At 43.0% G+C, this 27332-nt stretch overlaps 2 protein-coding genes and 1 long non-coding RNA gene across 5 annotated transcripts; 1 reads left to right on the top strand and 2 right to left on the bottom strand.

Annotated features, from left to right (window-relative positions):
* Positions 1 to 305: 305 nt before the first annotated feature.
* Positions 306 to 3881, bottom strand: LOC133498201 (relaxin-3 receptor 1-like). The gene is made up of 2 exons (XM_061814756.1): positions 3764 to 3881; positions 306 to 1678 (listed from the first exon to the last, which is right to left on the bottom strand). The coding sequence occupies exon 2, from the start codon at positions 1623 to 1625 to the stop codon at positions 411 to 413; it is 1215 nt and encodes a 404-aa protein (XP_061670740.1). The 5' UTR covers positions 1626 to 1678; positions 3764 to 3881; the 3' UTR covers positions 306 to 410.
* LOC133498188 (zinc finger protein 516-like) lies at positions 3836 to 23085 on the top strand. Of its 3 annotated transcripts, none has more exons than XM_061814745.1 (6): positions 3836 to 3964; positions 6966 to 7159; positions 17901 to 19231; positions 20320 to 21414; positions 21499 to 21563; positions 22866 to 23085. In XM_061814745.1, exons 3-6 carry the CDS (start codon positions 18040 to 18042, stop codon positions 22914 to 22916), a joined length of 2403 nt encoding a protein of 800 aa, XP_061670729.1. In that variant the 5' UTR covers positions 3836 to 3964; positions 6966 to 7159; positions 17901 to 18039; the 3' UTR covers positions 22917 to 23085. The 3 variants fall into 3 exon arrangements, with proteins under 3 accessions (XP_061670729.1, XP_061670720.1, XP_061670710.1); XM_061814736.1 differs by lacking the exon at positions 3836 to 3964 and adding an exon at positions 6693 to 6807; XM_061814726.1 differs by lacking the exon at positions 3836 to 3964 and having other exon boundaries at positions 6817 to 7159.
* On the bottom strand, positions 22814 to 27050 carry LOC133498207 (uncharacterized). The gene is made up of 3 exons (XR_009794239.1): positions 26837 to 27050; positions 25145 to 25266; positions 22814 to 22948 (listed from the first exon to the last, which is right to left on the bottom strand). It is a non-coding gene; the product is annotated as an uncharacterized LOC133498207 (long non-coding RNA).
* Between the last annotated feature and the right edge of the window lie 282 nt (positions 27051 to 27332).

The raw sequence follows: 27332 nt of genomic DNA, 5'->3' as shown, positions 1-27332 counted from the left end.
AAGTGTATGTACATATTATCTTTTATACAGGCAAAGAAACGGTGGCGCGAGATGGCAATTTTGGAGACCACCATTCAGAGTGTTACCAATCAAGTCTTACTGGCTTATCTGGCTGAGTATGTTCCTAAGGGGGATAACCAACTGGCCCTCACTGGAGTTGACGACATAGGACATGTTGGACATGACACCCTGACTCAGCCTGAAAAAGACGTTTCACAGGGTCACTTGGTACACTAGTAAACTTGAATACAGAGCCGCCAAACTGTGAGGCTGACGTGCTAACCCCAACTCCACATCCTGCCAATTCGGATAGGACTCCAGATATAATTAATCCCATAGAGAAATTCCATTTGGAACATGACAGGACTGAGCTTGGTTGAATTTGAAGGTTTCCACTTTAGCCATAATTGCTACAAAGTGGAGACTACTGTTGGTATTGTTGACAAGGGTGCGCATGGCCTTGAGTCCGATTGGCTTGTGTGACTGGGCATGTTGCTCAAAGGGATTGCCAGCGGGCCCGCTTGCTCCGAACCCTCGTCAGTGTTGACGGCATAAGGCATCTTGGACATGATGGCAAAACTTAACTTGAAGAAGATGTTGCGTAGGGCCGCTCGGTACTCCTTGCGCACCAGACAGTAGATGACCGGGTTGAAGCAGCTACTGGTGAACGCCAGGCAGTTGGCCAAGGGGAAGAAGTAGGTCTGTGCCCCATAGAAGGAGGGACTGATATCAACTATGTCCAGTTGGATCAGGGCAGTCCAGAGTGTGAGGATGTTGTACGGGAACCAGCAGACACAGAAGGACAACACCACCACTGCCACAGACCTGGAGATGTCAGCCTTCCGCCGGGAGTTGCTGCCCTTCAGCTTGTGGCGGCAGAGGAAGCGCAGCAGGAGCAGGTACGACAGGATAATGGTGGCGTACGGGAGCAGGAATCCAAAAACCACGCGCAGGAGCTGGTTTATCCCCAGCCAGGCAGTGCCGTCCGGGAACCGGAGCAGGCATGCTGTGTCATTGCCGATTCCCACACTGCGCGAGTCGGCGAACAGAGCCCGGGGCGTTGCGGCTACCAAGGCTGCCACCCATATGATAGCCGTGACCACTGGCGAGGTGCAAGGCCGACTGCAAGGTGATGCACTGGGCTTAAGTGCGGTGGCCACAAAGCAGTAGCGTGTCAAGCTCATGGCAGTCAGGAAGAAGCAGCTGGCAAACACATTGAGGCCAGTGAGCAGCGACACGGCTTTGCACGTGACCATGCCGAAGGGCCAGCTGTAGTCTAGCGCAATGTCCATCGCCCAGAAGGGCAACGCTAAGGAGAACAGGAGGTGCGCCAGAGCCAGGTTGAAGACAAAGAAGTTGATGGTGCCAGTGGTGATGGTGCGTGTGGAGTAGAGCAGGAACAACACCAGCAGGTTGCCCACCACGCCGGCCGTGGCCACTGCGAAGTATAACACGGAGATGATGATCCGTAACCACGGCGACCCGTCCCCCGCCAGCTCCAGGCCTCCCGTGTAAGAGCTGATGTTATGCGGGAGGAGATGTGAGGAGTTGCACGATAGATCCACGCCGCAGCCGGTCAGGAAGTTTCGGAAAAGCTCCATTCGCTTGTGGTCGCTGGTGGGCATGATCCAGGTCACCGATGCCTGGTGGCCGCTTGCGAGATGATAGTCGTCAGTTGCTGCGTGGAAGGGAAAAGGAAATCATTAATGCGGAATAGGCGCAGCGCTTTCATGAGAAAATAAGTGGATTAGTCTTGTCAGATAAACAAATTACACCCAAGTGTCAGCCGCAGAGTTTGCTAATCCGATTTCATCTCAAGCAGACAATTTTTCACATCATATTAGTTAATTGACATTTGGAAATGGTCATATCATAATCATATTTAATAGCAATTTAGCTTAGGTTATGCATTTGAAAAGCCGGGTTAGGGTTAGTCCTGACTAAAGAAGACTCTGACGTTGCAGTCTTCATTCAAATCAACCCAAATGTAGGACATCAATAAATAAGCATCCAAAAGCCTTGATAATATCAGTTTCAGGTGGCGACCTAAGAAGTGAAAAACTAATCGACACAAAACCCGAAACTGTGCTGCACATTAACAAAATCCCCACCGATTTTCTGTACCACTTGCCCGTATCGTGGACGTGCTGGAGCCTATTCCAGCTGACTGGGCAGGCGAGAGGCGGGGTTCCCCCTTAATCCAATGGCACAGTTTACTAAACAACTATTCGTACACACATTTACACCAACGGGTAATTTGAAGTCTCCGAGATAGGCACCAGCACACTCCGGCCCCGAGTGATGATAAGCGGTCCCAAAATGAATGGATGGATTGGTACTGAGCCTTGCAGCAGATGGCAAAAATCTGCAAGTAAATGACCTCCCCCATAATGTTTATAATTGTCGATAGATGCCACAAGATGGTGGTAAAACCCCAATTTTCTATTGGACAAGGCAAGGCCTGACTAAATAAAGCTCCTGTCCTCACTTCGAAATAGTTCCTTGGCACCAAAGATTTTAGATTAGATAGGGCTTTGACCTGAGCAGTACCTGAGTGTTTCAACGAATAAGGGCATATAGGACGCCCCCCCCCCCCACACACACACCCAACAAGTGGTGAATTCACAAACAGCAGCATTGTATAGTTTGTTCAATATTTTCTGTTATCGTTATCTTAAAAGATACCCAAGATTTGGAAAAACAAGGGTTTTCCTATCCACATCCTACATGCATACTTTGTAGATAGTCACAAATAGTCCAAGAAGATTGGTTCAAACACGCGACACGAGTCAAAATAATTCAAATCAAAGTCCTTTTTTTGTTTTTACAAAAATGTTGCTCAGTACTGCTTTTCGCTAAAGAATTCAAGGAATAGGAAAACGATAACAGAACCTTAAAAATGTACCAAAATGCTGTACAGCGCTACGTTAGTAAACCAATATGCAAAATTGACTGCAAATAAGAACAGTTAATCACTGTAAATAAATAAATAAAACTATCCAGTATATTAAAATATAGCTTTCCTTGAAAAGAAACCTGCATAATTCTTTAAAGGCTCAAATGTCTTCCTATTCACATCATAACTAAATGTCGGAAGCTCAAACTTTAAAATCAACATCATCACTCAAATGGACACAAATTCTTTACACTTGTAAAAAATAATAATTTTTCATCTTTTGTTCATAAATAGTTCTTCCTAAAGTTTAAGGTCCAATGGCTGAGTAACTCTGTAATCTTGACTCAGCCGTGCAAGGTCCAGAACAAAATCCAAAATAAAAAAACAACAACCAGTGTGCCCAACATGAACAGATTCATCCATACAAAATCAACTTGGAAAATTAAATAAAATAAAAAGAGGGAAAACTAGTCACCTTTTGACATGAATGTGAAGAACAGCAAATTGCAAGTATTTGCAGACTGATCATTTTATCGGTATTACTCCTATTATGAAATTATTGCCCGACTCTTGCCATTTCCTCCTCTATGGTTATCATCGCACACTTTTCTCATTGCCATTACAGGTAACCTAGTAAACTCTAAATTTCATATTGTCAGGATCATATCCAAGCACAGTAATTAACATATTGTTAAATTGCTACCTTTTTTGAGAGTGTCAATCAAAACTGAACAGCTTTATGGAATCTTCTAGGTTTGGTATTCGGCGCAATTCACCATATATCTCATCTCGGCTCTCTCGATCAAAGAAAAAATATTCACCAGTAGTTAAGTATAACAAATTTTACGTGTTGAATTGAAAGCTTACCAAATGATCCAGATTGTGTTTTCTTCCTCCCCCTCGCAAGTGTTCTTCTGCAGCGCACAGCGTGGAACTTCTCTCCAAGGCGCTGGACGACAACAATGCGATTATCGCCGCGTTGATGCTCCACCCCGTCCGCTTCCTCGCTGGAAATGACCCGGTCTGACCACTGCGCTCACTATTATGGGATGGCAATGGTCGATGCAGGTGCGTCTCCATACATTACAATGTGGTGGGAAGAAGTGAAAAATGTCATTGGGATTGCTGATGTAGAAATTTGCTTTCTGAAAAGTATTTTCCAATTGTTCAATGAACCGATATTCACTCATGAATTTCACTTTTGAGTTGAAGAGAATGGAATTTTCCACCACTTTGAAATTTACGAGGCAACACCTGTACGATATGAATATTATTCAACGTCCCTATCCCAATACCTTTAAAAATCATTTGGTGTAATCGAGCCCATTTTTGCGCAACATTTTCGGGGTATGCTAAGTAAATCTGATTTTAATGTATAGAGGTATAATCTGTTGTAAGATTTAAAATATCACAGATTAAAACGAATGGTAAATGTTAATTGGTTGATTGAAAATTGGGATTGGGTTAAATTTTTGCATCATTATATTAATTTGCCCTGTGACCCTTGTGAGGATAAGCAGCTAAGAAAATGGATGGATAGATAGTAATTTGGACCTATTTTTTTGCCGTTTATAGAGGAGTTTAACGTGTTGGTAAATCTTTTTGAATATTCCGTTTAATATAAAATGTGTTGAAAGCAGAGTAATGCAACAATTCTATCCCTTTATTCACATGAAAGTATTAATTGAATTAATTGAAGCTGAAACATTTAATGGAAAACAAGATGAAAGTGGACATTTTTATACCATTCTAGTAACATAATGTGATTCTACCTTGGGATTTATATACATTATTGCATTAAAAATGTATCACTGTTTGTCATAATTTTTCAAGTGTAAAGTTTTAAAGTCTAACGGGGGTGCAACATGTAAAAAAAATGCAATTTCTACTTAATTTTTAGGACCAAGAAGGGGAATTTCAATTTTAGTGAAATGCAATCTGTTATTTTCTATTTATACACCAGAGTTAGCTGAGGCGGCCGCAATGAGTCATCGTTAGCAATCGTTGATAGTGGAAACAACATCAGCGGTGTATGAGCAAATGAGATTAGGTGGCAATGGGCGGAAGAAGGCGACGGCGGGGTGGCCAATTTGATGAATGCCACTTTGTCAACAAACAAACAAACAAACAAACAAAAAAGTCATTTGCATTAAAATACAAACTGCACACAACCATCAAACCACAACACTTCAGCCCCAGAACTGTAAAATGTTAAATCCATTACTATTACTTAAACATGCATCTGGGAAGTATTCACGCCACTTTACACCGCAAAATGTGATTTTTAATTTTTTTTGTGGGGGTGGAAACTAGATTTGGAGGAATTGGGGGGGGGGATTCCCCGCGTGTTAAAAATAAAAAATGTTTTAAATAATAATTAGTAAGCAAATAAAGTAAAACTACGCTCTTAGCTAGATAGACAAATGCTGACACTTACAGGCTAAAGTTTATCACTGCATTGAGTTCTTGTATTTATTATTTATGTCCTGCTATAATCACTCATTATGTAGATCTTGGGTGTGCTGGAATTTATCCGATCTGCTTTTGGGCGAGAGAGGGGGGACGCCCTGGACTGATCGCCAGCTAATTGCAGACGCTATTATTATACAGTAATGCAAATTGATTCATTTTCATAACGGCGCCATCTGCTGGATTTAGTGGTCATCTTTGCCGCCTAGAATCCAGGTGACAGATGAAAATAAATACATGAATATTTACATAGTGTCCAAGAATGTAGATGATGCAATAATAATAACTAGTGCTGCTACTAATACAAAATCATCAATATCCATCCAACGACCCTAGTGAAGATAAGAGATATAGAAGATGAATGAATGAATTCAAAGGAAGTTGCACGTCAAACAAGAATGGCAAAGAATTCCACCAACAAAGTTTCAACAATTAGTGTACTCATTTCCCAAACGCCTTTTGAGTGTTGTTGAAAGGAACGGTGTTGCAACACAGTGGCCTGTCCTGGGGGTTTTTGGAACACGCGTCAAATTCAAAATGGGTGAATATTTGCAACAACAAAAAAAACCTAAGTTTATGAATTCGAACATTAAATAATTTGTTGTGTATTCAATTGAATATAAGTTGAAAAGGACTTTTTTTTTATTGTATTAACATTTTTTGGAGTTTGCATGTTCTCCACGTGCCTGCGTGGGATTTCTCTGGGCACTCCGGTTTCCTCCCACACCCCAAAACATGCACGGTAGATTAATTGAAGACTAAATTGCCCGTCGATATGAATGTGAGTGCAAATTGGTTGTTTGTTTATATGTGCCCTGCGATTGACTGGCAACCAGTTCAGGGTGTACCCTGCCTCCCGCCCGAAAATAGCTGGGATAGGCTCCAGCACGCCTGTGACCCTAGTGGATGGATGGATTTACATGTACAACTTCTTGGTATGGAGGTTTGTATAATTATGGGACAAATTATTTATTGTTTTCCTATTTACATTGTTCATGTCCTGTTCTATGGTTATCATCACTGTATGTCATTTTTTTTTCTTCATAACGACGCCATCGCCTGGATAGTGAACGCTATAGTGACGTCACGTATTTGAAATATCAGGTGCACTGTCTCTTTAAAAGGGCCATCAATGACTTTAGCAGTTTAACTGTCCCCTTGAGACTAAAATTATAAATCACTTTTCTCTCCTATTTGTAGTGTTCGCCCTGCATTGTCGCACCATTTCAATAATTGTAATTATTTACATTTATCATGTCGACGCCGACTGCTGGATGCAGTGTTAAATACATCGACATCTATGGGTCAATCTTTGGTGACGTCACGTATTTTTAAATTAAAGGTACTGGCTCTTTAAAAAAAAAAAAGTCATCAATGAGTTTGTAGCCTTCTCCTTTGATGACCAGGGCTCCGTGTAAAACAAGTTGATTCAAAACAAAAAGGTGAGCGGCCACAGTTAGAGCGCAGCCACCGGCGCCGTCTACTTGCTGGGGGGGTGGCGCTCACGCACGAACGCACGCACGCAGCCAGCAGGCGGAGATGCTCACCATCGCCTGTTATTAACGTTAATATTGTTATCCCCCGCGTCACTCGCCTCCAGGAACGAGACGGCGCCCACCGCCCGCACCAGCCCTGGCTTCGAGGGACTGTGGCCGGCTCAGGTGCAGCGAGCCCGCCCGCCTGCCCGCCCGTGATTGCGACGGCCACGACGACGACAAAGTTGAGGACATCAAGTATGTCGCCATTGTTAACGAGTAGTGATGGGATTCCTCCGCGCTCAGCTATCCGAGCGAGGTAAGAATACTTTAGTTCGACTCCAGTTAGGAGTTAGCTACTTGTCGCTTTTTTTATTTTTTTTTTTTTGGTATGTCCCGGGACAAGAATCTTCCTCTGCTGGCCATCCTCCCGCTTTTCCCTCCCCCCTTCCCCTCCTCACTTTCACGCCGTTTTATCGTTTTCATCTCGTCCATCGTCATCTTGTCAACAAAGTTGGCGCAAACAAGGCTGCCATTGTGGCGGATCAGCGGTGGATTAACAGGCATTCCTTGTCTCAAACCCCCCAACCCCCATCTATCGCTCTCGCATCTCTTTGAAACATCTTCATGAAAGCCCCTTGGGGTCAAACGTGTTTCAAGTTATCACAATGTTTAGCGAGAAAAGCAGCACCAATTGTGTCTTGCTTGCCCCCCCCCCCCCCCCTCACAGGATTGCATGGGGGCTCTTAAATGGGGATTAGCGATCAGAATAGGAGCGCCATCAAAATGTCTCATGATTAGGCCCGGGAAAGCATCTATAATGATGAAAAACCACATTCCCCGCATGAAAATGTCATACAGAAAGTGGACGCTTTGAGACTGTTGTGTGTTTGGATCAATACAGATGTTTTTCAGACTGTTTTGGCACCGGTATTAGGCGTAATCCCTTGATCAATGTGGGATTGTTGATTAATCGTGTCTTGAAGCAATGGAGGGCAAAATGGAGCTGGAGAGTTCAGCTACATCCATGCATACCTCCCTTCTGTAAAACAGTCATAAATATTCATACATATTAAAGACAAATATCTGAAGCAGTCATGCTAGAGATTCCAGCCTCATCTGTTGACAATCTAGATCAGTAATAAACACATAAATCAGTGAATAATATTGTTGATTAATCATGTCCTACCCAGAAGAAGAAAATGTAAATCCAATTTTAAACTACTGAAATTCATCATTACATTGTGTATGGTTCAGTACAGATGTTTTGGGAACTTTTGGGGGACGAGCAATAGGCATCATAATCCTTTGATCAGTGTGGGATTGTTGATTCATGCCTTGAAGCCATGGAGGCAAAATGGAACTGGATATTTCAGATACAGTATGTACGTATATCAGGAATTGTAAAAATTTGTATTAAACAGAAGTATTTCAAATGGGATTGCTGATTAAGCATGAAGCACGTGAAGGCAAATTGTCAAATTTTTGTAGAAAAGCATAAAAAGTCTTGGCGTGATAGTGATCTTCCCTCGTTTTTAGACCTGTTTGGAATTAGTTATAGTCGTAATAATCCACAGATCATTGAAGGCTTTTTGTTGACGATTATAATCTTGAGGAAACGGAGGCAAAATTGATTGATCACCCACTTCTACTACTTTGATTGTATACCTGTATATTGGGCCAGCCATAAGTGTAGTTTTGAGCAAAATAAAAAGGACTACAAATCACCGATACATAAATATTGGTGCGAACATTGTGGAGTTACTACTAAATTTACTGGAATGTTGGTGAGATCATCATGATTATATTGATAACACGAGAATAGTCTTCACTCTTTTAGTCATTCCAATCATTTCTGGTCTTCACTTACGTGCTGCTGTTTTGGTTTGCAACAGGGTTCAAATCGGAAAAAACGTTGAGCCTTTAATGCCCCCCAGTGCACAATCTATGACCTGAGCTAATTGCAGGTGTAGTAGCTATTAAGTAGTTTTCGTAATTTTGTCAATCCAATGTTTTTTTTTTAATAAAGAAGCCGACAATTCCACTTCCTTCCTCCTTTTTCCATACTCATCCCTGGCGCTCCCATCCCCGCCCCACCCTGCCGTATGTGGCCAACCCAACATGTGGGGAGGTAATCCCAGCTATTAGGGTAATCTCCTCAGCATGACGATCAATAGAGGAGGGTGCGGGCCATCTACCAGACGAGAGAGAGAGAGAGAGAGAGAGAGGGGGGCGGGATGGTGGTAATGGGGATGGGAGGCGTGGGGGTAGGGGGGGGGGCAAATTTGGGCTAAAGAAAAATGATTTAATCATGGAGATTGGGTCAGGGGGCTGGGGTCTGGGCAGCGGATGGGGGATGGGAACAGACTGAGCAGACAGGAAGATGTGAGGAGGGGGGAAAGGCCATCCTTAATGTGTGTCCACAGATGCTGACATTTTTGTTAACTGCTCTTAAGCGGTTTGCTTCACTCATTTGTCGGATAAATAAACTAGCCAGCTAGCTAAAGGTTACTGTTGCTTTCAGGGGCAGTCCAAAAACGCAGTTGTGCTCAAAAGTAGTTTAATATGTCGTACTTTAAAATGACAAAGTCTTGACTTAGTGATTTGCATTGTGTATGAATCTATAAAAAACGTTTTCAGACCTTGTTAGGGATTATGAATAGGCATAATCATCCATTCAAAGGAAGCAAATGAAGTTCTCTGTTACTAGCAACGTCACAGAAAAAACGTTAGTGTGTCAAAATGCTCAGTCTGGGTGAAATGAGCACTTCAAAATGAACATAATTTACTAAGAAGTTTGAAAAATAAATCTGAATAATTTTTTTTTGTGTGTGTTGGGGAAAATAGGGCCAAAAATTTCTTCAAATTAGAGTATACAACAGTATAACTTGTTTATTCTGCACTGTAGCGCCACAAATTTCATTTCATCTGCTCTAAAGTAAACTGTTATCATTGCTTAAAGCAGGGGTGCCCAGACTTTTTTTTTTTACCCCAAGATCTACTTTTCAAGCAGCCAGCCTCTCGTGAGCTAGTGATGAAAGGGTGGGGTATGTGGTGGTGGGGTGACACCCGTTAAACCTTCAGATGCTCACTGAGCTGCATTCTCACGTGATATGCTGTGTCTCATGTTTGCTAGCCTCTGTGGTCACCAACATGGTGGCCGTGGGTACCGTCTTGACCCCAAGGAGCAGTCTGTGGGCTTCTTCTTAAAATATATATATATTTTTTTCTGTTGCTATTCTCAAAAAATATTAATAAATGGGATCATTTACATTTTTTTTTGCTCTTCTTAAATCACTCTTACATTGGTGTTAATTTGAAAATGACTATTTACCGTGGGGGGGGGGGGGGGGGGGGTTAGTTCAAAGTTCAGTATTGTAGCACATGATGAACCAGTACTGGTCATTGATACAAGATGATGACGACAATAACATAAATTTACATTTAAATGACATTATTATTTAAAAAATGAGATTATATATTCCCAAGTAATTTGAGACTTAATTCAGATGTTCGACACTTGTCGACTTTATGAATTAGTACCCAAAATGTAGCGCTGCTGTTTCGAAAAGGTCGGTGACCCGCGCTTCAGATGTCACGTGAGATTTGACGAAGTCGTGCATGTTTTTGAAATAGCTTCTTAGGTGTCCAAACGGGTTGTTTGATTGTTGAGCTGCCACTGTACGTATTACTAAATTGCATTGACAACAATCTAGCATGGTTAGCATAGCATCTAGTGAAATGCATGATTTTATGACTTCTATCATATACAATTTGATTGAGTTTCGGGGTTTCTTTTTAAACGGTGCACAGGAACAACAAGTAAGACATCCAGATGGAGGGTGGCGGCGATGAGTAAGGCGTTCGCATATCCCGTCTTCTGTTTAACCCCGTCGAGGGCCAAGACGGGATTGGATGGGTGCGCGAGGGAGTCGGGTTACTATAGCACCATTCTATTCCCGAGCAGTGGGGCGGTGTAAAAGATGCAGTAGCCCTGATGGGGGAAACTTAATCCAAACCCTGGTGCCAGCTGTCATTCTTCTGCTATGCAGCAGGGCAAAATGGCTGAGCACATATCACCTTACCTCGCCGCAATCATTCTACCTTGATCAGTGCGGGCCAAAAAGACATTTTTATACGTCGGCACTGTCATGTAAGTGGAATAGATATGTTATAGTCATAGTCCATCATATTTTATAATTCACAAAGCAGCTATGTTTGGATGTGCCTCAGGTTTTGTTATCATAGACAAGTAATAACTAGGTCAAGGTTGGTGTATAAATAAGAAGTCCAAAGTCAATTTTATTTTCTCTCAATGACGGAAAAAAAAATGACTGTCAAGTAACTACAATAAACTTAAAACGACTGCTAGCAAGTAAGATGGGCCTTTGGTTTATTTATACCACTAGGCTCTGCTCATCTTTGAGAGTCTTTACTTGTCCTTGATAGTCTGCTAATTTTCCCTCTCCACCTTTTTGTTATTGATTATCCTTCCATGTACTGTACTATTTTTTTTTTCTTCATCTTGACTTGTCCTTGCTCTTCATTGCAATTGTTTGCTCCTCTTTGGTATAATTCACTCATCTTTCCCAGTCTTTGCTGGGCTTTATCATCATTAGTTTTGGTTTTATTTTGCTAGTTTTTGCTTCCACTACTCTTTCTCTTCCGTGTTTACTAGTCCATCTCTTCATCTCTCCAACTGGTCTTTGCCCATATTTGGTATTCTCTGCTAGTCTGGTTTTTGGTTGGACACTTAGCACCTTTAATCTTAATTTTGAAAAATCAGCATTGTTTTAAATTCTACTATGTAATGCACATTTAGGGACTGAAGTCAGATGCAGTGTTGAAATGCACATTAGTCCGGGGGGTTTAAACGGGGAAACCAGCGAGGCAAATGAGCGCTGCCGAGAGAAACGGTCGCGGCAAGTCGACACTGACCTTGCTGCGATAATCTAATCCCTGTTGAGAGTGCTTTTTTTAGAGAGCAAGTTAATGCCCGCAGATTATACGCCAGTGTCTCCCACACCAGCCAATCCACATTGAAAAGGGAGTGGGGGTCCACAATGGGAAAAGTTGGCCCCGAACACCAACGATGCTCCATCTTATCTTAAATTTTAGAGTTAAAAATTAACAGGTTTCTGTATGCAATGTTTGACCATGTTGATGTTCTGTACATGATGTTTGACCTTTACTCGCGCGCCTTTGATTTCATGATAAAAGGCCACTCGCGAAGCAGCTTGCCTGGTGCCATGAGGAGTAATAATCCCCCGTGTATGTTGTGTAACTGCGCACTGGGTTGGCAAAGGGGGCGGGGAAAATTGTGCATTAAAGTTATTTGACCGTGGAGACGGCTGTTGTCTAATCCGTTAGGTAGATGAGGCTGTTTGCCCACACCAGCTTCTTTGTTACTAAGTCGCTCGAGGAACCAGCTGAGAACTGCTGGAGGACTGATTTGTGCGCCTACCTAACTGTATACATCTTTGACACTCTTTAGGGAAAATATCAAGCTATATTGGACATATTGCTCACTCCGATGACCAACAAATGTCATTTTATGTATTTGTGACATACTGGCCGAAGAGACTCGACCAAAAACTGGTTTTTGAGCCTGATTTCTACTTCCAGTCAAAGTCATTAAAGGCACAATTCTCAGATATCTTAAAAAGATTATGATTATCATTGCAAGTTTACACTAGTCTTCAGTTTTCCTCCATTGTTGTTTCTTCTGGGTGATGGATTCATGTCCCCCCAGCCCCCAATCCCCACTGTCCAGTGGCCCTGTTTTAAAGTTGATTTCAGCCCGCTTATTCCTTCCAGTCAAAGCTATCAGATGGTGTCTTTTGTTGCTGTGCAATTTAGTCCGGTATGATTTCTTGCCTGTATTTCTAAATTATAGGCCTCATAATGTGTACACGTGAGCCCTTTTGAATTAGAGATGTGTGTGCTCTGTTTGAAAACACACCCATAAGCATGAAACGTAACATGTGATACTTTTGTACCCTCTAATGAGCCAATTTGGAGCAAAAAGCTAGTCAGTGTTTGGCACAAACATTGTTGTTCAGGGCTGCAAATTTAGAAGATTATTTGATGATGATGTTGGGAAATGGCTTTATATTTACACAACATTCGGCGAGCAAAACAAGCCTCGACGTTGTGTATTACATTTTTTTTTTGTTTCATGCCTCTTGATGAAAACAGACAGGATTATTGGTCAGGAAACAGTGGACGCGAGGTGCGGCTTAGCAAGCCAGCGAGCGCGGCTCTGAACACAAACATAAGGACGGTCACGTGATCGCGCTCCAGTCAGCGGTAGCTTTGGCACGGGCCCGCTTGCTTCTGCTTGTTGGGAATATTTGGATGACCTCATCTCTAAAGTCATTGATATATTTTTCAACTATCTTTACTATCATACCTGGTTACAGATTTAAAAAAAAAAAAAATGTGGCCCTGAAAATAGCTACAACAGCCATTTTGTGTGTTCTGCAAAAAAAAAAAAAAAAAATCAAATTCACTTATGATGCTATTTCGAGTCCTTGGCAAGATATGACACCCGTGGTTTTGGTGCAACACGCACACCGGCAGTGGCTATTTTCATGCAAGAACACAGTCACGCACACATGAGAGCACACGGCGGCCTAACCATAGGGAGTTTGTGCTGAGTTGGTTGTGGGACGTCAGGATGAATCAATGCGAGGACAGCTGACTGGACATGCCTATTCATCTGCCAAAGAAAAGGGAGAGAAAAGGGGCGCGAGGGATTCTAAAAGATATGAGCACAGCCCCCCCGGAGCAACATTACTTTACGCACATCCAAAGGCACTACTAGCACAAGAGGTGAAAAGGACACAAACGAATATCTAGAGAGAGACGAAAAGAGGGTTGGATTTATCATGCATGCTGAGACATTGCAGAGGCTAATATGAACTGAGCATCTTCGCTTGTGCCGCGGAGGTCGGCCGCCATCCCGTTTGAATGACTTGGAATAGTTTCTCCCACAGCCCAGGCAAAAAGTTTGCGAACCGTACAGGCTTTGTTGTAAGTGTTGGTACTCGTCGTAGACATTTAACTGTCATAGAAGTATGGCTAGTATATAGCACGATTATACTAAGAATACTACAACAATATTGAAACATTAAAAAATATACACAAGTAAAATGCAAACCTGTGCCCTGCGATTGGCTGGCAACCACTTCAGCTGGGATAGGCTCCAGGACTCCCGCAACGCTTGTGAGGATAAGCGGCAAAGAAAATGGATGGATGGATGGATGGACAATATGTAGACCATTTAAAAATGAAATCTAAAAAGCGTAAATAAAAAAAAAACATGATGGTCAAAATATGTCACACAAAATACTAACTTGAAGACAAAAAGACATGTTAAAATAATGAATGAAAAAAGTCAAAATATTTTAAAGAATGATGAAAAATGTGATAAGGATGAAAGAAATACTAGGAAAAGGATGCAAATACAAATTTTGAGAGAAGAAAACTACACAAAAAGATTCTAAAGTACAAGGTATTACATTCTAGATGAAAAATACAAAAGTATTGGTCCAAGAATGAAAATAGTATTTGTGGGGGGAAAAAACTGATGTGTGATCAAAAAATCAACTTTGAGGACAGAATGTTTTCAGACCATCTTAAATTTTACACTCTTTATATTGCAGCCAAGTGGAACGGCGAATCAGCTGGTAAAGCGTTGGCCTCGGTGTTCTGAGGTCCAGGGTACAATCCCGGCCCCGCCTGTGTGGAGTTTGCATGTTCTCCCTGTGCCTACGTGGGTTTCCTACGGGCACTCCTCCCACATCCTAAAAACATGCAACATGAATTGAACAGTCTAAATTGCCCCTAGGTGTGATTGTGAGTGCGACTGTTTGTCTTAATGTGCCCTGCGATTGGCTGGCAAACCAGTTCAGGGTGTACCCCGCCTCCTGCCCGTTGACAGTTGGGATAGGCTCCAGCACTCCCCGCAACCCTCGTGAGGATAAGTGGCAAAAGAAAATGGATGGATGGATATTGCAGCCAATTACTAAAATCATTTCTTTCAGTTTTTCTTTAATAATTCCAGAGACATTTAAACAATTTTTTTTTCTGTCAGCACGGGGGGCTGTGTGTAAATTGTGGAAAAAAAAATGTAATGAGTGAAACATTTACGAAGCTAACGCTGCAGTCTACATCTTCCCACTGTCTTGTTCACCATCTCAGACAACGAAAAGCAAAAAACAATTGTTTGTCAGTAGCAGCTTTGGCTAAGCGTGGCTTTCATCTTTGACTATTGTAACACTGAAGAACTCGCTGGACAAAAAGGATAAAAGTATTTGGAACCGCAAGAGTCTTTTTGGCTTTGATTGAATCCGCCTACTTGACGTTCAAAAACACAGTTAATCCTTTGATACTGTCTGAATTGAAGTCTTGTGAGGTGCGTCCGCTGCTGACGGCACTTCAGCTTGACATTTAAGGGGTTTTCCACTTTGTGGGTTGCCTTGACAAAGGTTCTTAATGCCGCAGCGGCGATGCCCCCCCCAGACTGATGGCCTGTTTATTCCCATCTGTTGACTTCATCCCCCTAATTGCCACCCTTCAGTTTCCCGTGCACATCCTCCCTCCCCCCCCTTTCGAAGGACAGCGTGCCACATTAGCCGTAGTCTAATCTGACGGCGTCTGCCTTCAGCAAACACCTGCTGACGAGACGAGACTCTAACACGAAACCCATTCCAGGACAGATGCGACGCTGATAAGCGTCATTCCCCCATCGCCCCCCCTAGAAAAATTACCTTTGACGCGCTCAAGTAAAGGCCCAAGGCCGGGCGGAGTCGTCTGTTGTTCTTGTGGTGACACGCAGGCCACGGCCTCTCTTGCTCAAACAATGAGCCCCCCCCCTCAAACCCCCGACCCAGGCAGCGGGGGCCCAGACGAGAGGCGATGTGACAGTTCTGGTGCGGCCGACACAATAGCAGGTTTTACTTTTTACTGCGTGGATGGCTATCAGCCACAGAGTACATGTTCTTTCACAGAGCGGGGGGGGGGAATAGTCACCATGTGTTTGGCCCAGTCACATGTCCGGCCCGGTTCAGAACAAGCACCATTGTGCACACAAGCCCGTGTCTCAGAGCTACTTAAACCTCAGAGATCATCATTCCCCACCAGTTTGAAAAGTCTACACAGCATTCAAGTCATTCATTAAACAGCAATGTTTAACATGCCACCAAACAAGACTGTCATGTCAGCACTTAGCCCCGGAGTAACTGTGTTTCTGTGCGCGCCAAAGTTGGGTCATAATGGATTATTGATCGTGAATTAGAGTGTGCTGACCCCGAGGGCCCAACCTCGTTGGCCCAGGAATGAATACGTCTCTTCATGCTTGGCCTCACACACTCAATTTGGACAGAGGCTGGCGCTCTAATACATGCGGACAGGCGCCTCTCCACCAGCGAGGGACAAAGGTTATACTCGAGTCCCCTGTAATTGCAAATTGTCCTAAATGGATTGTCAGCGAAGGGCTTGTGCTCATATCCCCCTCGTTTATTATGTGATGAGCTACTAGTGAAATATAGTAGCTACAACAGGAAGAAGGAACTAGCGGGTTCTTGAAAACGGTTGTAAGGCGATGAGGTAATTAATTGATTGTGATTGTTGTGGAATTTATTGATAATCACATCTTGATTTTTTTTTTTTTTTTAGAACCCCCATCCCCCAGAAGTATACGATAAAATATATAGAAATACATAAGTATTGGAAAAAGTACACACTGTCTTAAAGTTAGCAAAGTTCCAATTACAACATTCAAAATACACATGTAATGGACCTTTCCGACTGGCGATCTTCAGCTCCACCCACCCTTAGCAACAGTTGCCATCTCCCACAATCCTCCAAAATGGTGACTGAGCAGAACAGGTTTGAAGTAGATTCTCTATCGCGTATTCCCGGTGACATTGCGGTATGTTTTTTTACCAAATGCGCCAGACATGTCCAAGAGGGTTTTATAGAGAGGTCTGAACTATTTCACGCAAGGATATGTACACGGAATTAAGATTTTGGATGGAGCAGGACGCAATGTCAGAGTTAGAGCGAAACGTTGGCGATCGATGCAAGAAAGTTTGACGCCTCACAAACTTCATATTGAAATCCAACAGGATAAAATAGTGGAATCGTACGGCGCATGTAAAGCAGGGTGATTACTTTTTACTTGGAAAGATCACGAGTAATATCATTGTAGTCTTTATAAACGAGTGGGTGTGTTCATTTGACTTGGGTCGAAATGGAACCCAGTGCTTTGTCTTAAAAGTTCAATGCGATACAAATAGGCAAATAGAAATTTCTCTTGCATGACATGGCGCATTTACGTCTCACTAACGCTCCCGACTCTTCGGCATAAAACATGACACACTTCATTCAACAGGTCAGTGATACGCTAACAAAGTGAAAGTTGTTCTCCTGCAATGTATAAAGCACTGATAATAATGAAATCAAACTCAAGATTAGTTACTTCTCCCTCCCTTACCTTCGAACAAACAGCCTTGTGTTTGTTGATATTGTCCACATTTGGTTGTACGTGCGGTCTTCAGCGAGCCTTAATCCATCGTAGACACTTCATCAATTGTGTTTTAGGCTTTGGAAAATTAATCAACCGGGCCCCTTGTAACCTAGCAAGATAGCGTTCATCAGAATTGCACGTTCTGAGGACCACTTGCTTCGTAACATTAACTTTTCCATGCGCACGCTACTGACAACCAGCATTGCTTGTGGGACAATGCGGCGAGGGGGGCGTGTCAAGCCAGGGGTTAAGACAATGCGGCTATCTGATTGGCTATTATTAAACAAGTGATTGACAGCTCGGAAAGGTCCATTCTCCTTTCTTTTAGCTAAAAGCTTGTTACTAGATTCTAAACTGCAGCTTTTTATGGAGTGACTTAGGCTTCCACCATCAAGCACGTTATCTTAAAATAAAAAAAAAGAAGATCGGACAAGTGATTGTTTATATTTTGAAAAATGTTGCAAGTCTAGTCATTTTTTAATCATAGACTTAGCAGAAGACTGACAATTGTAATCATGTGTTTCAGGTTTACTTGAACAAAGAGTCTGCAGATTGGTGAAGAATGGCTGGATGACCCCAAAGCAGTGATGCCTACCGCGTGTTTTGACATCCTAGCTCTCTGAAAGCAACCTTGTCAGCGAAGTCATCTACTAGCTACACCAACGATGGAGACGAAAGCGAGGCGGGAGGAGGAAGCGCCGCCGAGAGACGCCGAGACGGAGGAAGACGCCACTTCGGGCCACACATGCGGCGTGTGCGGCCGCAGCTTCCCGCTCCTGAGCTCGCTGTCACAGCACATGCGGCGGCACACTCGCGAAAAGCCGTACAAATGCCCTTACTGCGACCACAGGACGGCGCAGAAGGGAACCCTCAAGGCGCATATCCGAAGCCACAAGCTGGGCCTGTTTGGCCTCGGCGACCAACAGACGGAAGAGGAGATACCGGACACTCCCGAGGCTGTGAAGAAGAAACCAAACAAGAAAAAAGCAAAAGATTTGGAGCCAGAGTGCTCGGACGCCGGGCCCTTTCCCTGCAGCGTCTGCGGTCAAGACTTCGCCCAGGTGCCGTTACTCAAGTCGCACATGAAGCGGCACCGCAGCGCGCAGGATCACGGCTGTCGCATCTGCGGCCGCCGCTTCCGCCAGGCGTGGTTCCTGCAGAGTCACATGCGCATCCACCGGGTCAAAGCGCAGATGCGGGGCGGCAAGAGCGACGAGCCGCCCGCCACCGTCAACGGAGTGCCGCAGGACCCCGCCGCGCTCACCAACGACGAGTGCCTCTACGAGCTCTGCGGTAACTGCGGCCACTTCTTCACGGACAGCAAAACCTTGCACTTACACGAAAGGTTGCACAAACACAGCCAGAAGGCACCGCAAGACCTCGAGGCCTCGCAGGTGACTAAAAACCATTTTTTGGAAAGCCTCAACCTCACCCGCGTCGCACTGAAGGATGCTCAAGTGGAAAGGAATCTGGGCCGGAGAATCCCAGAGCTGGATCCCCTGTGCAGCTACCAGGCCTGGCAGTTAGCCACAAGGGGGCGACTGGCGGAAGCCGCCGAGAAGTGCGTCGGCTGGGAGGAGCGACTCGCCGACGCCGACGTGGCCTATGACACGGCGAAGGGTCAATACGTGACCGCCAAGCCGGAGAAGAAGAGGAAGCCCATCGATGTGCCCGCTTCTGGCGCCAAGAAGAAGAAGGGCGACACCGGCCTCGAGCAGGCTGCCAAGGCCGCCTTGGAGAGGAAGAGTTGCCAGAAAGAGCGCATTTTGCTCAACGGGCTTGGGCAAGCCTTTTACGAGGCGTTGCAGCACAGAACGAGCAAAGACAAAGAAGGCAACAGGAATCAGGACCAAGAAGGTAACAATCAATGCTTTATAAAAAAAAAAAATACGAGGCAAAAAAAAGCACAAAAATATTAAGTGAAAATACACTTAAATATTGGATAATATACAAAAAATATTTGCCAAAACAACAGGAGAAAAACCACCAAACAAATGTACCCCAAAATATAAAAAATAGTGTGAAATAAATATGACAAAATATCATAGTTATGATATAAAAATGGTTGACAAAATTGTACATTAAAAATTTATGCACAAAAAACAATATTAGTGAAAAAAAGAAAATATCAGTCCAAAACATTTTTTTACAAAAAAAAAAAAACATTTGCTGAAAAATATCATGGTTACAAAGAGGTAATACTAAATAATAAAAAATGGACAAAATAATACACAAATATTAGATAAAAATAATGGTGACATATCTGCCAAAATAGACCAAGATAAGAATTTAGAAAATAGACAAATCAATCAAACATTTCATGACAAAGGAAAATGAGGAACTTTGCCTCAAAATAAAATTTAAAATTGTGTGAGGCAGACAAAATATTTGATAGAAAAATAAACAAAAATTGGGAAAATAAGCAAAAATAAATGACAAATACTACTAACTAGACAAAATACCATGTTGTGCCATAGTGATTGACAGGTCGGAACAGTCCAATATTACACTTAAAAAATACAAAAATAGACACAAAGAAAACACTTGACACTCGACAAACAATACAATTCCAATACCTTTATAATGGAAAAATAATATACAAAATAGACAAAGTTATTATTATTATTATTATTTTTAAATACTCAATGCTCAGTAGTGAACGTTCTGGTTGGTGCATGCACATTTCATTGCTTGGCTAAAGAGCCCTCTTGTGGAATCTAGTACAATTGCAGTCATTGTGTTCCTAACCTTTATCCAATGGACCCATTTCTACTATGGGGGAATTAAAATGGAATTAGTTATTTTGAATAGTTTTGTGGTTTATTTTTTTGTGTGTGTAAAAGTATAGTACATAGTTGGCAGTGGAATTATTGTAGAAGATGAAGTTCTGCTTTGGTTCCCCATGTTTACACGCACAAATTCTTCGGCTCTGTCCTAACCTCCAGATGAAAAGCCTTTCTTGTGCGAGCACTGCGACTTCCACACTGCGGACGCCTCACTACTCAGGGCTCACGTGCACGCGCAGCACCAGGACGGCAAACCGACCGCGGCGTCTGAGAACCCGGCCGGCCCAAGTAGCTCCAAGGGCTCCAGGTACGTGGACTACCTCCGGAAAAGGAGCGCGCTGCTTTGTCAGCCGTATTGGAACCCCTACCCCGGCTTGCCCAATGAGCTGAACATTAAAACGGAGATGTCTAGCGACTATGAGGCAAGGACGGGCAGCGATTTAGGAAGTCTTCTCAACTTGTCGTCACTAGCGGGCAATAAAGGACCGGACTGGGTCCAAAAGGAAGGTCTGCTGAGGCATCAGTGTCCGTACTGTTCCCACGCCACTTGCTACCCCGAGGTGCTGTGGATCCATCAGCGGGTGTCGCACAGGGTGGGCAGCCGCAGCGCAGCGGCCCCCAAGTGGGCGCCGTTCACTAACGGCGTCCGGACTCCAAAGACTTTCCCGTGGAGGCGCACGGGACCCCCGCCCTTCCTCGAAGGGAAAGACTGCCCGACGTTGCCCGCGCCCAGAAGCCAGCGCACGCAAGCGCCAGCAGGGAGCAGCACCAAGCAGGCGGCCGCTAAGAGCCATTCAGGTGCCAAGTCCAAGCCTCAGGCCAAGGAGGTGAAAGCTTCGGATTCTCGGGGGAGGGCGAAGTCAGAGCAAAAGCGCACGACGGAGAGCGCCGGCAAAGCGAGCTCGTCCGGGAAAAGTGTCTCCGGTAGAACCGCGACGGAGGGAACCTTTCCAAAGGAGGGCCTCGGCTTCATGTTGAGTCACGGCGGCGCGTCTTCCAAATCGGATCGACACCGCCCCCAGAGGCTCCCCTCGCCGAGTCCCAAAGGGGCCGACCTCTGGGCCGCCATGAGCATGTGGGGCCACCGGGCCTACTTCGAACCGCTGCTTTACGCTCAGGCCAAGACTGACGCCGAAGTCCCGGAGACGCCACCGGACTTTGACGTGGTGAGCCTCCTCAAGAGCTACAGTCCGCACGAGCTGGCGGCTCTTTATCAGCACTGGGGATTTGTGGACCCCAGGTTGGATCCGCAGGGTAAGGAAGGAGCACCTTGAAACAAATTTCCAGAACGCCTCAGAATGTTCACGAAGTTTGCGACGCTTCTTTCTGTCTTCGCAGCGGCGTTGCGGCACAACGGACATTTTGAAAATGAAGTCCATTCCTCCTCCGAAGCTTCCAAACAGGTAAGTTTGTTTGAAAGTGCTCCTCCGCTATAACAAATTTATTACAAAACGAGCTTCAACGATAAAGAGAGAAACTTCAGTATATCAGTTCACATTTGTTATTTCGCAGCAAAGCAATTTTACATTTGTCCAGTTGATGTTCAGGTGTTTTTTTTTTTTTTTTAACTATGGGTTCGAGGAACGTGAGTGCTGAGAAAAAGCAGACATCCACTGAATGAAAAATGGGAGCAAAGTGTGTAGTTCACCTGGTGAAGCGGTACAAGTGTCTGATAGAGGCTTTAAAGGAAAATTCAGTATGTATCCAATAGGTCATGTCATATGTACTCTGTCTTGATAATGTGATGTCAAATCCTCTCTCATTTCATAGTCTGAGAAGATTTTTATCGACAATTACGAATTTTCAGGTGTGCCGCCGTGCTGCAACAAAGACTCAATTACATGAGACACCATTTATGCCCAGCACCAATTTCTCGGATTTCTCCTCATCTGATGAAGAAATAGCAGTACCGGTTGATCGGGAAGACGGAGGAATACTTCCATACAAATTTGAATCTGTGGCTGTGAATAATGTTCAATATTCGGATGGTTCTCCCCGGCGAGCGAGCTCCGTCTTCCCGATCAACCGATACTATTTCTTCATCAGATGAGGATCAGTCCGATAAATCAGTGCTGGGCGTAAATGGTGTCCTATGTAATCGAGCGTTTGGGACGGCACGTCGGTCATGTGACTCGCGAAAATGGCAGCGCACCTGAAAATTTGTAATTGTCAATAAAAATCTTCTCAAAACACTTTTAAATGAGAGAGGATTTAACATGACATTATCAAGATGGAGTACATATTGGATACATTGTTACTCCAAACCACCGGAATTTTCCTTTAACACCAGTCAAGGGTGAGGAAATATTATCTTAGTAGCAGACTGTCCATCTCTGAAAAGATGGAGAAACTGACTGCTGTACTTGAGGAAATGGTGCTATTCTTTAAAAAAAAAAAAAAAAAAAATCAGATTAATAGCATTTCCGTTCACCTCGGTGGATAACCTTGATTTGAGTTCCGAGCTTAATCAGAACGCATAGGAACTTGTAAGTCAATGTAGCAAATGGGCTGTAATGCCCTGGCTTCCGTGAAAGAGGAACTACAATCACCTTTGTAGCCATTTATTCAACACACAGCGAGCATGCCATTCCCGGAGCTGCTGTAGGCCACAGCTCACGCCCCCCTCTCACGTAGACTCAAACGCCGCACACGTCATTCATCTATTCCGCTTGAGCGCCATGAACTTGAGCCGTGTCCTCCCGCAGGTGACCAGCCGCTCCACTTCCACCTCAGGGTCACTCCATAAAGGAACGTGAAGACCATCAAAGACCCCCACCTCGCCGCCATCCTGACAGAATAAGACAAATGTGGAAAATATGTAACACAGCAAGGTGGACCCATCAGCACTCGTTTCAGTTCCCACTGTACAGACCACTTACATGAAAATGAGCTGTTAAATCAAATCAAATGTGACGTTTGGTATGATTAAGCGCGTTATTTTTACTTACTTCCTGTCTGAGCCCTATCAAATTAACGTTTTGTGGTGATACTTTAGCGGCGAATCGCCTTCAAGTCGACTTGCGTGGTCGCGCCGCTCTGTTGTGCGCGGCCATTTTTCCGGGCCTTTTTCGTACGGTCAGTTTCACGGCATTTCCCCACGTCTTTTTAAATTTAAACTCCATTTGACAAGTACAAATCTCACGCGCATTTTTGGTTTTTAACGGGTCACACTCTTTGCAAAAATACATGACCAGAATGGCTTTAACATTTGATTTAATACAGTTAGTTTGGTTTGTTACCAAACAGAAGTTGGTCATCATCAATTGAGAAAAGAAATGTCAATGAAACAAAAATTCTTTTACGTGAATATCTGCACAAAAATCAACTGGAACAACGAAGCCAAACTCTCATAGGGCACAAAAAGGATGAATTGTGTCAGGCAGAAGAAAGACAAGCCAGTTTCAATCTTCAAACGAGCGCTTTGATTTGTTCCCAGGAAAAGTTCAGGTCCAAAGACTGATTTTTGTATTGTTTTTCACATCATTCCTGGATTAACGTCTTTGTGTTTGCAGACTTTAGTGTGTTCATTCTTGTAGTTTTGTACCATATTAATGTCCCAAATGCAAAATGTGTTTGTACTAAAACAAAACAAAACAAAAAAAAAGCCATCAAATTTGTGGGACATGAGTGACGGGTACTGTTTTTTTTTTTTTTTTTTTTTTAAGAATTTGTACATTCTAGTTTTATTTAATTGTTTCTGTTGATTCTGAGTGGAATTGAAACACTCTTAAGTACTTTGTAGTTTAAAATGTTCAAGAAGGAAAATAAAAAAAGACGTTAACAATAGCTTGAGTTTACTTTTTGTTGCCGTACTTAGTTTTCCTCTAGACTAACCTTAACACTACGACAACTAGTGTTCTTTGAAAATGGCTGCTCGCACTAACTTAAACACTAATAACGGTAAAAATGATAATGTATTACTATGCGTTGGCTGTCAGTTTAGACTTCCAACCAAAAGGTGGCAGCAACACTCTTAACATTTGGAAATATTGCCATGCTCTTGCCAATTCAGCCCACAACAATAGGAACAATTTGGCCTTCACTTTACTTACTACGATTACTTTTCCATCCATCCATTGTCTTTGCCACCTATCCTCACAAGGGTAACAGGGAGCGCTGGAGCCTATCCCAGCTATCATCGGGCGGGTGGCGGGGTACACCCTGAACTGGTCGCCAGTCAATCGCAGGGCACATGGAGACAAACAGCCACACTCACAATCACACCTCGGGAAAATTTAGAGTGTCCAATTAATGTTGCATGTTTTTAGGATGTGGAAGGAAAGCGGAGTGCCCAGAGAAAACCCATGCAGGCACGGGGAGATAATGCAAACTCCACACAGGCGGGGCCGGGATCGAACCGTGGTCCTCAGAACTGTGAGGCCAACGCTTTACCAGCTGATCGCCACGATGACTTTTTTTTCCTTAAATACAACTATTGGATTGATGTGCTGAGAAACGTACCATTCCAATGTGTTTTGATCCTTTTCATGACAATTTTACATTTCAAATGAAAAAAAAAGACACTTTTTTTTTGGTTGGGGCCATCCAACGTGACGCCGTCAAGTCGAGGAACTAAAACGCGGCGTCCTCGCAGCAGCAAGCGGTTGTCACGTCGTGTTTGTCGTGTTCCGAGCGGGTTTGCGTGACAGCATCACTTAGCTGCCCGCCAGACACCAGAGATCATGACGGCAAGAAGTGCTCGTCGACGTTTCGAGCGCAGAGGCCTGACATATGTTCTCTGACTGGGGCGCGATGTAGGGACTGCTGTCACCGTTTATTTTTGTGTGGTTGTGATGACGAAGAAGGTGACGTTATTTTCGCAGGGAGACTTTTGTTCTTACTCCTAATTTGCAGCGTGTCTGTAAGATTTGTGCGTTAAAATTTTTTAATGATATTTTTGTACAGTAAATACCACAGCCTCTGGAAAGAGGGAGGATGTGAGTGAATAATAATAAAACAAACAAAAAAACTTCACAGTGCTGACCTGGATGCAACATAGGGTCTAGTCTCTCTCCCGAGGACACGTCGGCAGCGGAGAGTCGCAGCTGGGATTTGAACCGCTGACCCATCGCCACGTTTTCATTTTCATAAGAAAATGAAATTGTTCTGTAGAAAGAAGAAGAGAGGAAGCTGTCATTGCTGCCAACAAAGTACAGAGCAAAAGCTGTGAATACTTTTTTTGTATGTCCACTAAAGAAGCTTGACTAGACATGTCTTCCTTTTACAAAAGAAAAAGAGAAAAAAAGCAACTTACTTTTAATTCCTTACTTACCATGACTTCATGTCAGGTGTGTGTGTGTGTGTGTCTCTTTACATACAATGTCTACATACACACACACGTACATATACCGTAATTTCTCGAGCATAATGCGTTCTGAAGTATAATGCGCACCCCCAAAGTTGACCTAAAAAAAAAAAATCAGGAAACCCTTCTACCAATGTACAATGCGCACCATGAGTTTGCTGCTACCCTTATGCTCAAAATATGATCTGTATTTATATTTTGTTAGGTTGTTTTTCAAAAACTGTACAACAATCATTAATAATAATCATTGTGCATGTGCTGATGTTGCGGTAATATCACCTCGGGACAGAACAGAATTCCTCAAACGGCTAAAATAAATGCTCAATGCTCGCATAACATTTTATTAATACTGTTGATAACACATTACAGTCTCTATGTACCTGTATACAACAATACAATGTGATTGTATTTTTTTTATTTTTCATCCGTACCTAAACATAATCCACTCTATTTTTGAAAATATTTTTTGGAAAAAAAAAAGCGTACTATTTTAAAGAAAGTATGGTATTTGTATACATACATTTTTGAAAAATCAATGTAAATATGCCCAACTACATATAATTGGAAAAATGTCAAAAAATATTTTCGTGTTAAAAAATGCCTCACTATACATCATGTTTTTTTTAAAAAAATGCCTTACTATACATCATGTTTTTTTTAAATGCTGTAGTAAACATTTTTTTTAAAAATCCCTTAGTATACGTCATGTTTTTTTGTCACTATACTTTTTCCCAAAAAATTCCTTACTTTAAAAAAATTATGATACAATATATATTTTAAAAAATCTTTATTATTATTTATGCTTTACACAACAGCTCAACTTAATTGGAATACGTATACACAATTTACAAGATGATTATTCAAAAAGGAGTATGACCTTTCCTTTAAAGGCCAAAAATCGCTGAGTATCCCAAGACGTATTAAATTACATGTGCATCGTTAATAAGAGCCTCATGATTTACATGCATCATGTAAAAATGAACAAGAACCATACATTGTTGGTTTTATAAACCAACAATCCCTGCATCCAAAAGAAAGACGTACAATATTTTTAGGGTGTATGGCCGTGAAAAATAAAGAAATTAAAACTTCATTTTTAAAAAAAGATTGGGGTGCAAGCCTATTTAAGAAAAAAAAAAGTTGAATCCTTGGTACTACCCCAAGTTATTTTAATAACTGTGGAGAACATATTGTGAATAAAAGTGTGTAAGGCGGCACAATTAGCAGGTGCTGAATGTTGAAGATGATATCGAGCAGATGAACACACAATCATGTCTTCTTTGTCCCCTCCCAACTTGGGGTGATTTATCGAAGTAAAGCTAATAGCATCAATATGAATCTAAGCGTGGGGGGGAATCAATATTTCATTACCTAATTTTTTGCGTCAACGAAGAGCGATGATGTCGGGTGACAGCGTCGGGGGAGCAACTGGAGTTCACGCAGACATCTGGAGGACAAAGTCGGACGGACGCGAAATGCGGGAAAAAAAAGTAAGAAGATGGAGAAGAAAATCAATACAATAGGCAAGAACACACAAACGGCGGTCATTTGCTGCGTCAACACCGGAACGGTCAAGTCCAGCGAGACTTTCAAGCCGCTCCGTCGTCAATTAAGTCCTAATTGGCACAACGTGTGGCCGAAAGAAGGCCGCCGTCACTATTAATAAATGCAACCATAATACTCGTGCAACTATTATGAGTACTACTTATATTATGTCATGTCATTATCCAAGACGCTTAGTCTCACAAGGGTTGCAGGAAAGCCGGAGCCTATCCCAGCTAACTTCGAGCGAAAGGCAGATTACGGTCAGTACCATTACACAATCAGTGACTCTCTACTTATAATGCACAAAATAGAAACACAAAGT

This window comes from Syngnathoides biaculeatus, chromosome 1, assembly GCF_019802595.1.
Source record: "Syngnathoides biaculeatus isolate LvHL_M chromosome 1, ASM1980259v1, whole genome shotgun sequence".
NCBI lineage: Eukaryota > Metazoa > Chordata > Actinopteri > Syngnathiformes > Syngnathidae > Syngnathoides > Syngnathoides biaculeatus.
This window is presented reverse-complemented; position numbering and strand designations above follow the sequence as displayed.

What these genes read in the sequence shown, in the direction of transcription:
- LOC133498201 (XM_061814756.1), bottom strand. Translation starts at nt 1,625, where the DNA reads ATGCCCACCAGCGACCACAAGCGAATGGAGCTTTTCCGAAACTTCCTG.
- LOC133498188 (XM_061814745.1), top strand. Translation starts at nt 18,040, where the DNA reads ATGGAGACGAAAGCGAGGCGGGAGGAGGAAGCGCCGCCGAGAGACGCC. An exon ending in CAGGAATCAGGACCAAGAAG is followed by an intron (nt 19,232 to 20,319) that starts GTAACAATCAAT and finishes CCTAACCTCCAG; the next exon opens with ATGAAAAGCCTTTCTTGTGC. An exon ending in CCCCAGGTTGGATCCGCAGG is followed by an intron (nt 21,415 to 21,498) that starts GTAAGGAAGGAG and finishes CTGTCTTCGCAG; the next exon opens with CGGCGTTGCGGCACAACGGA.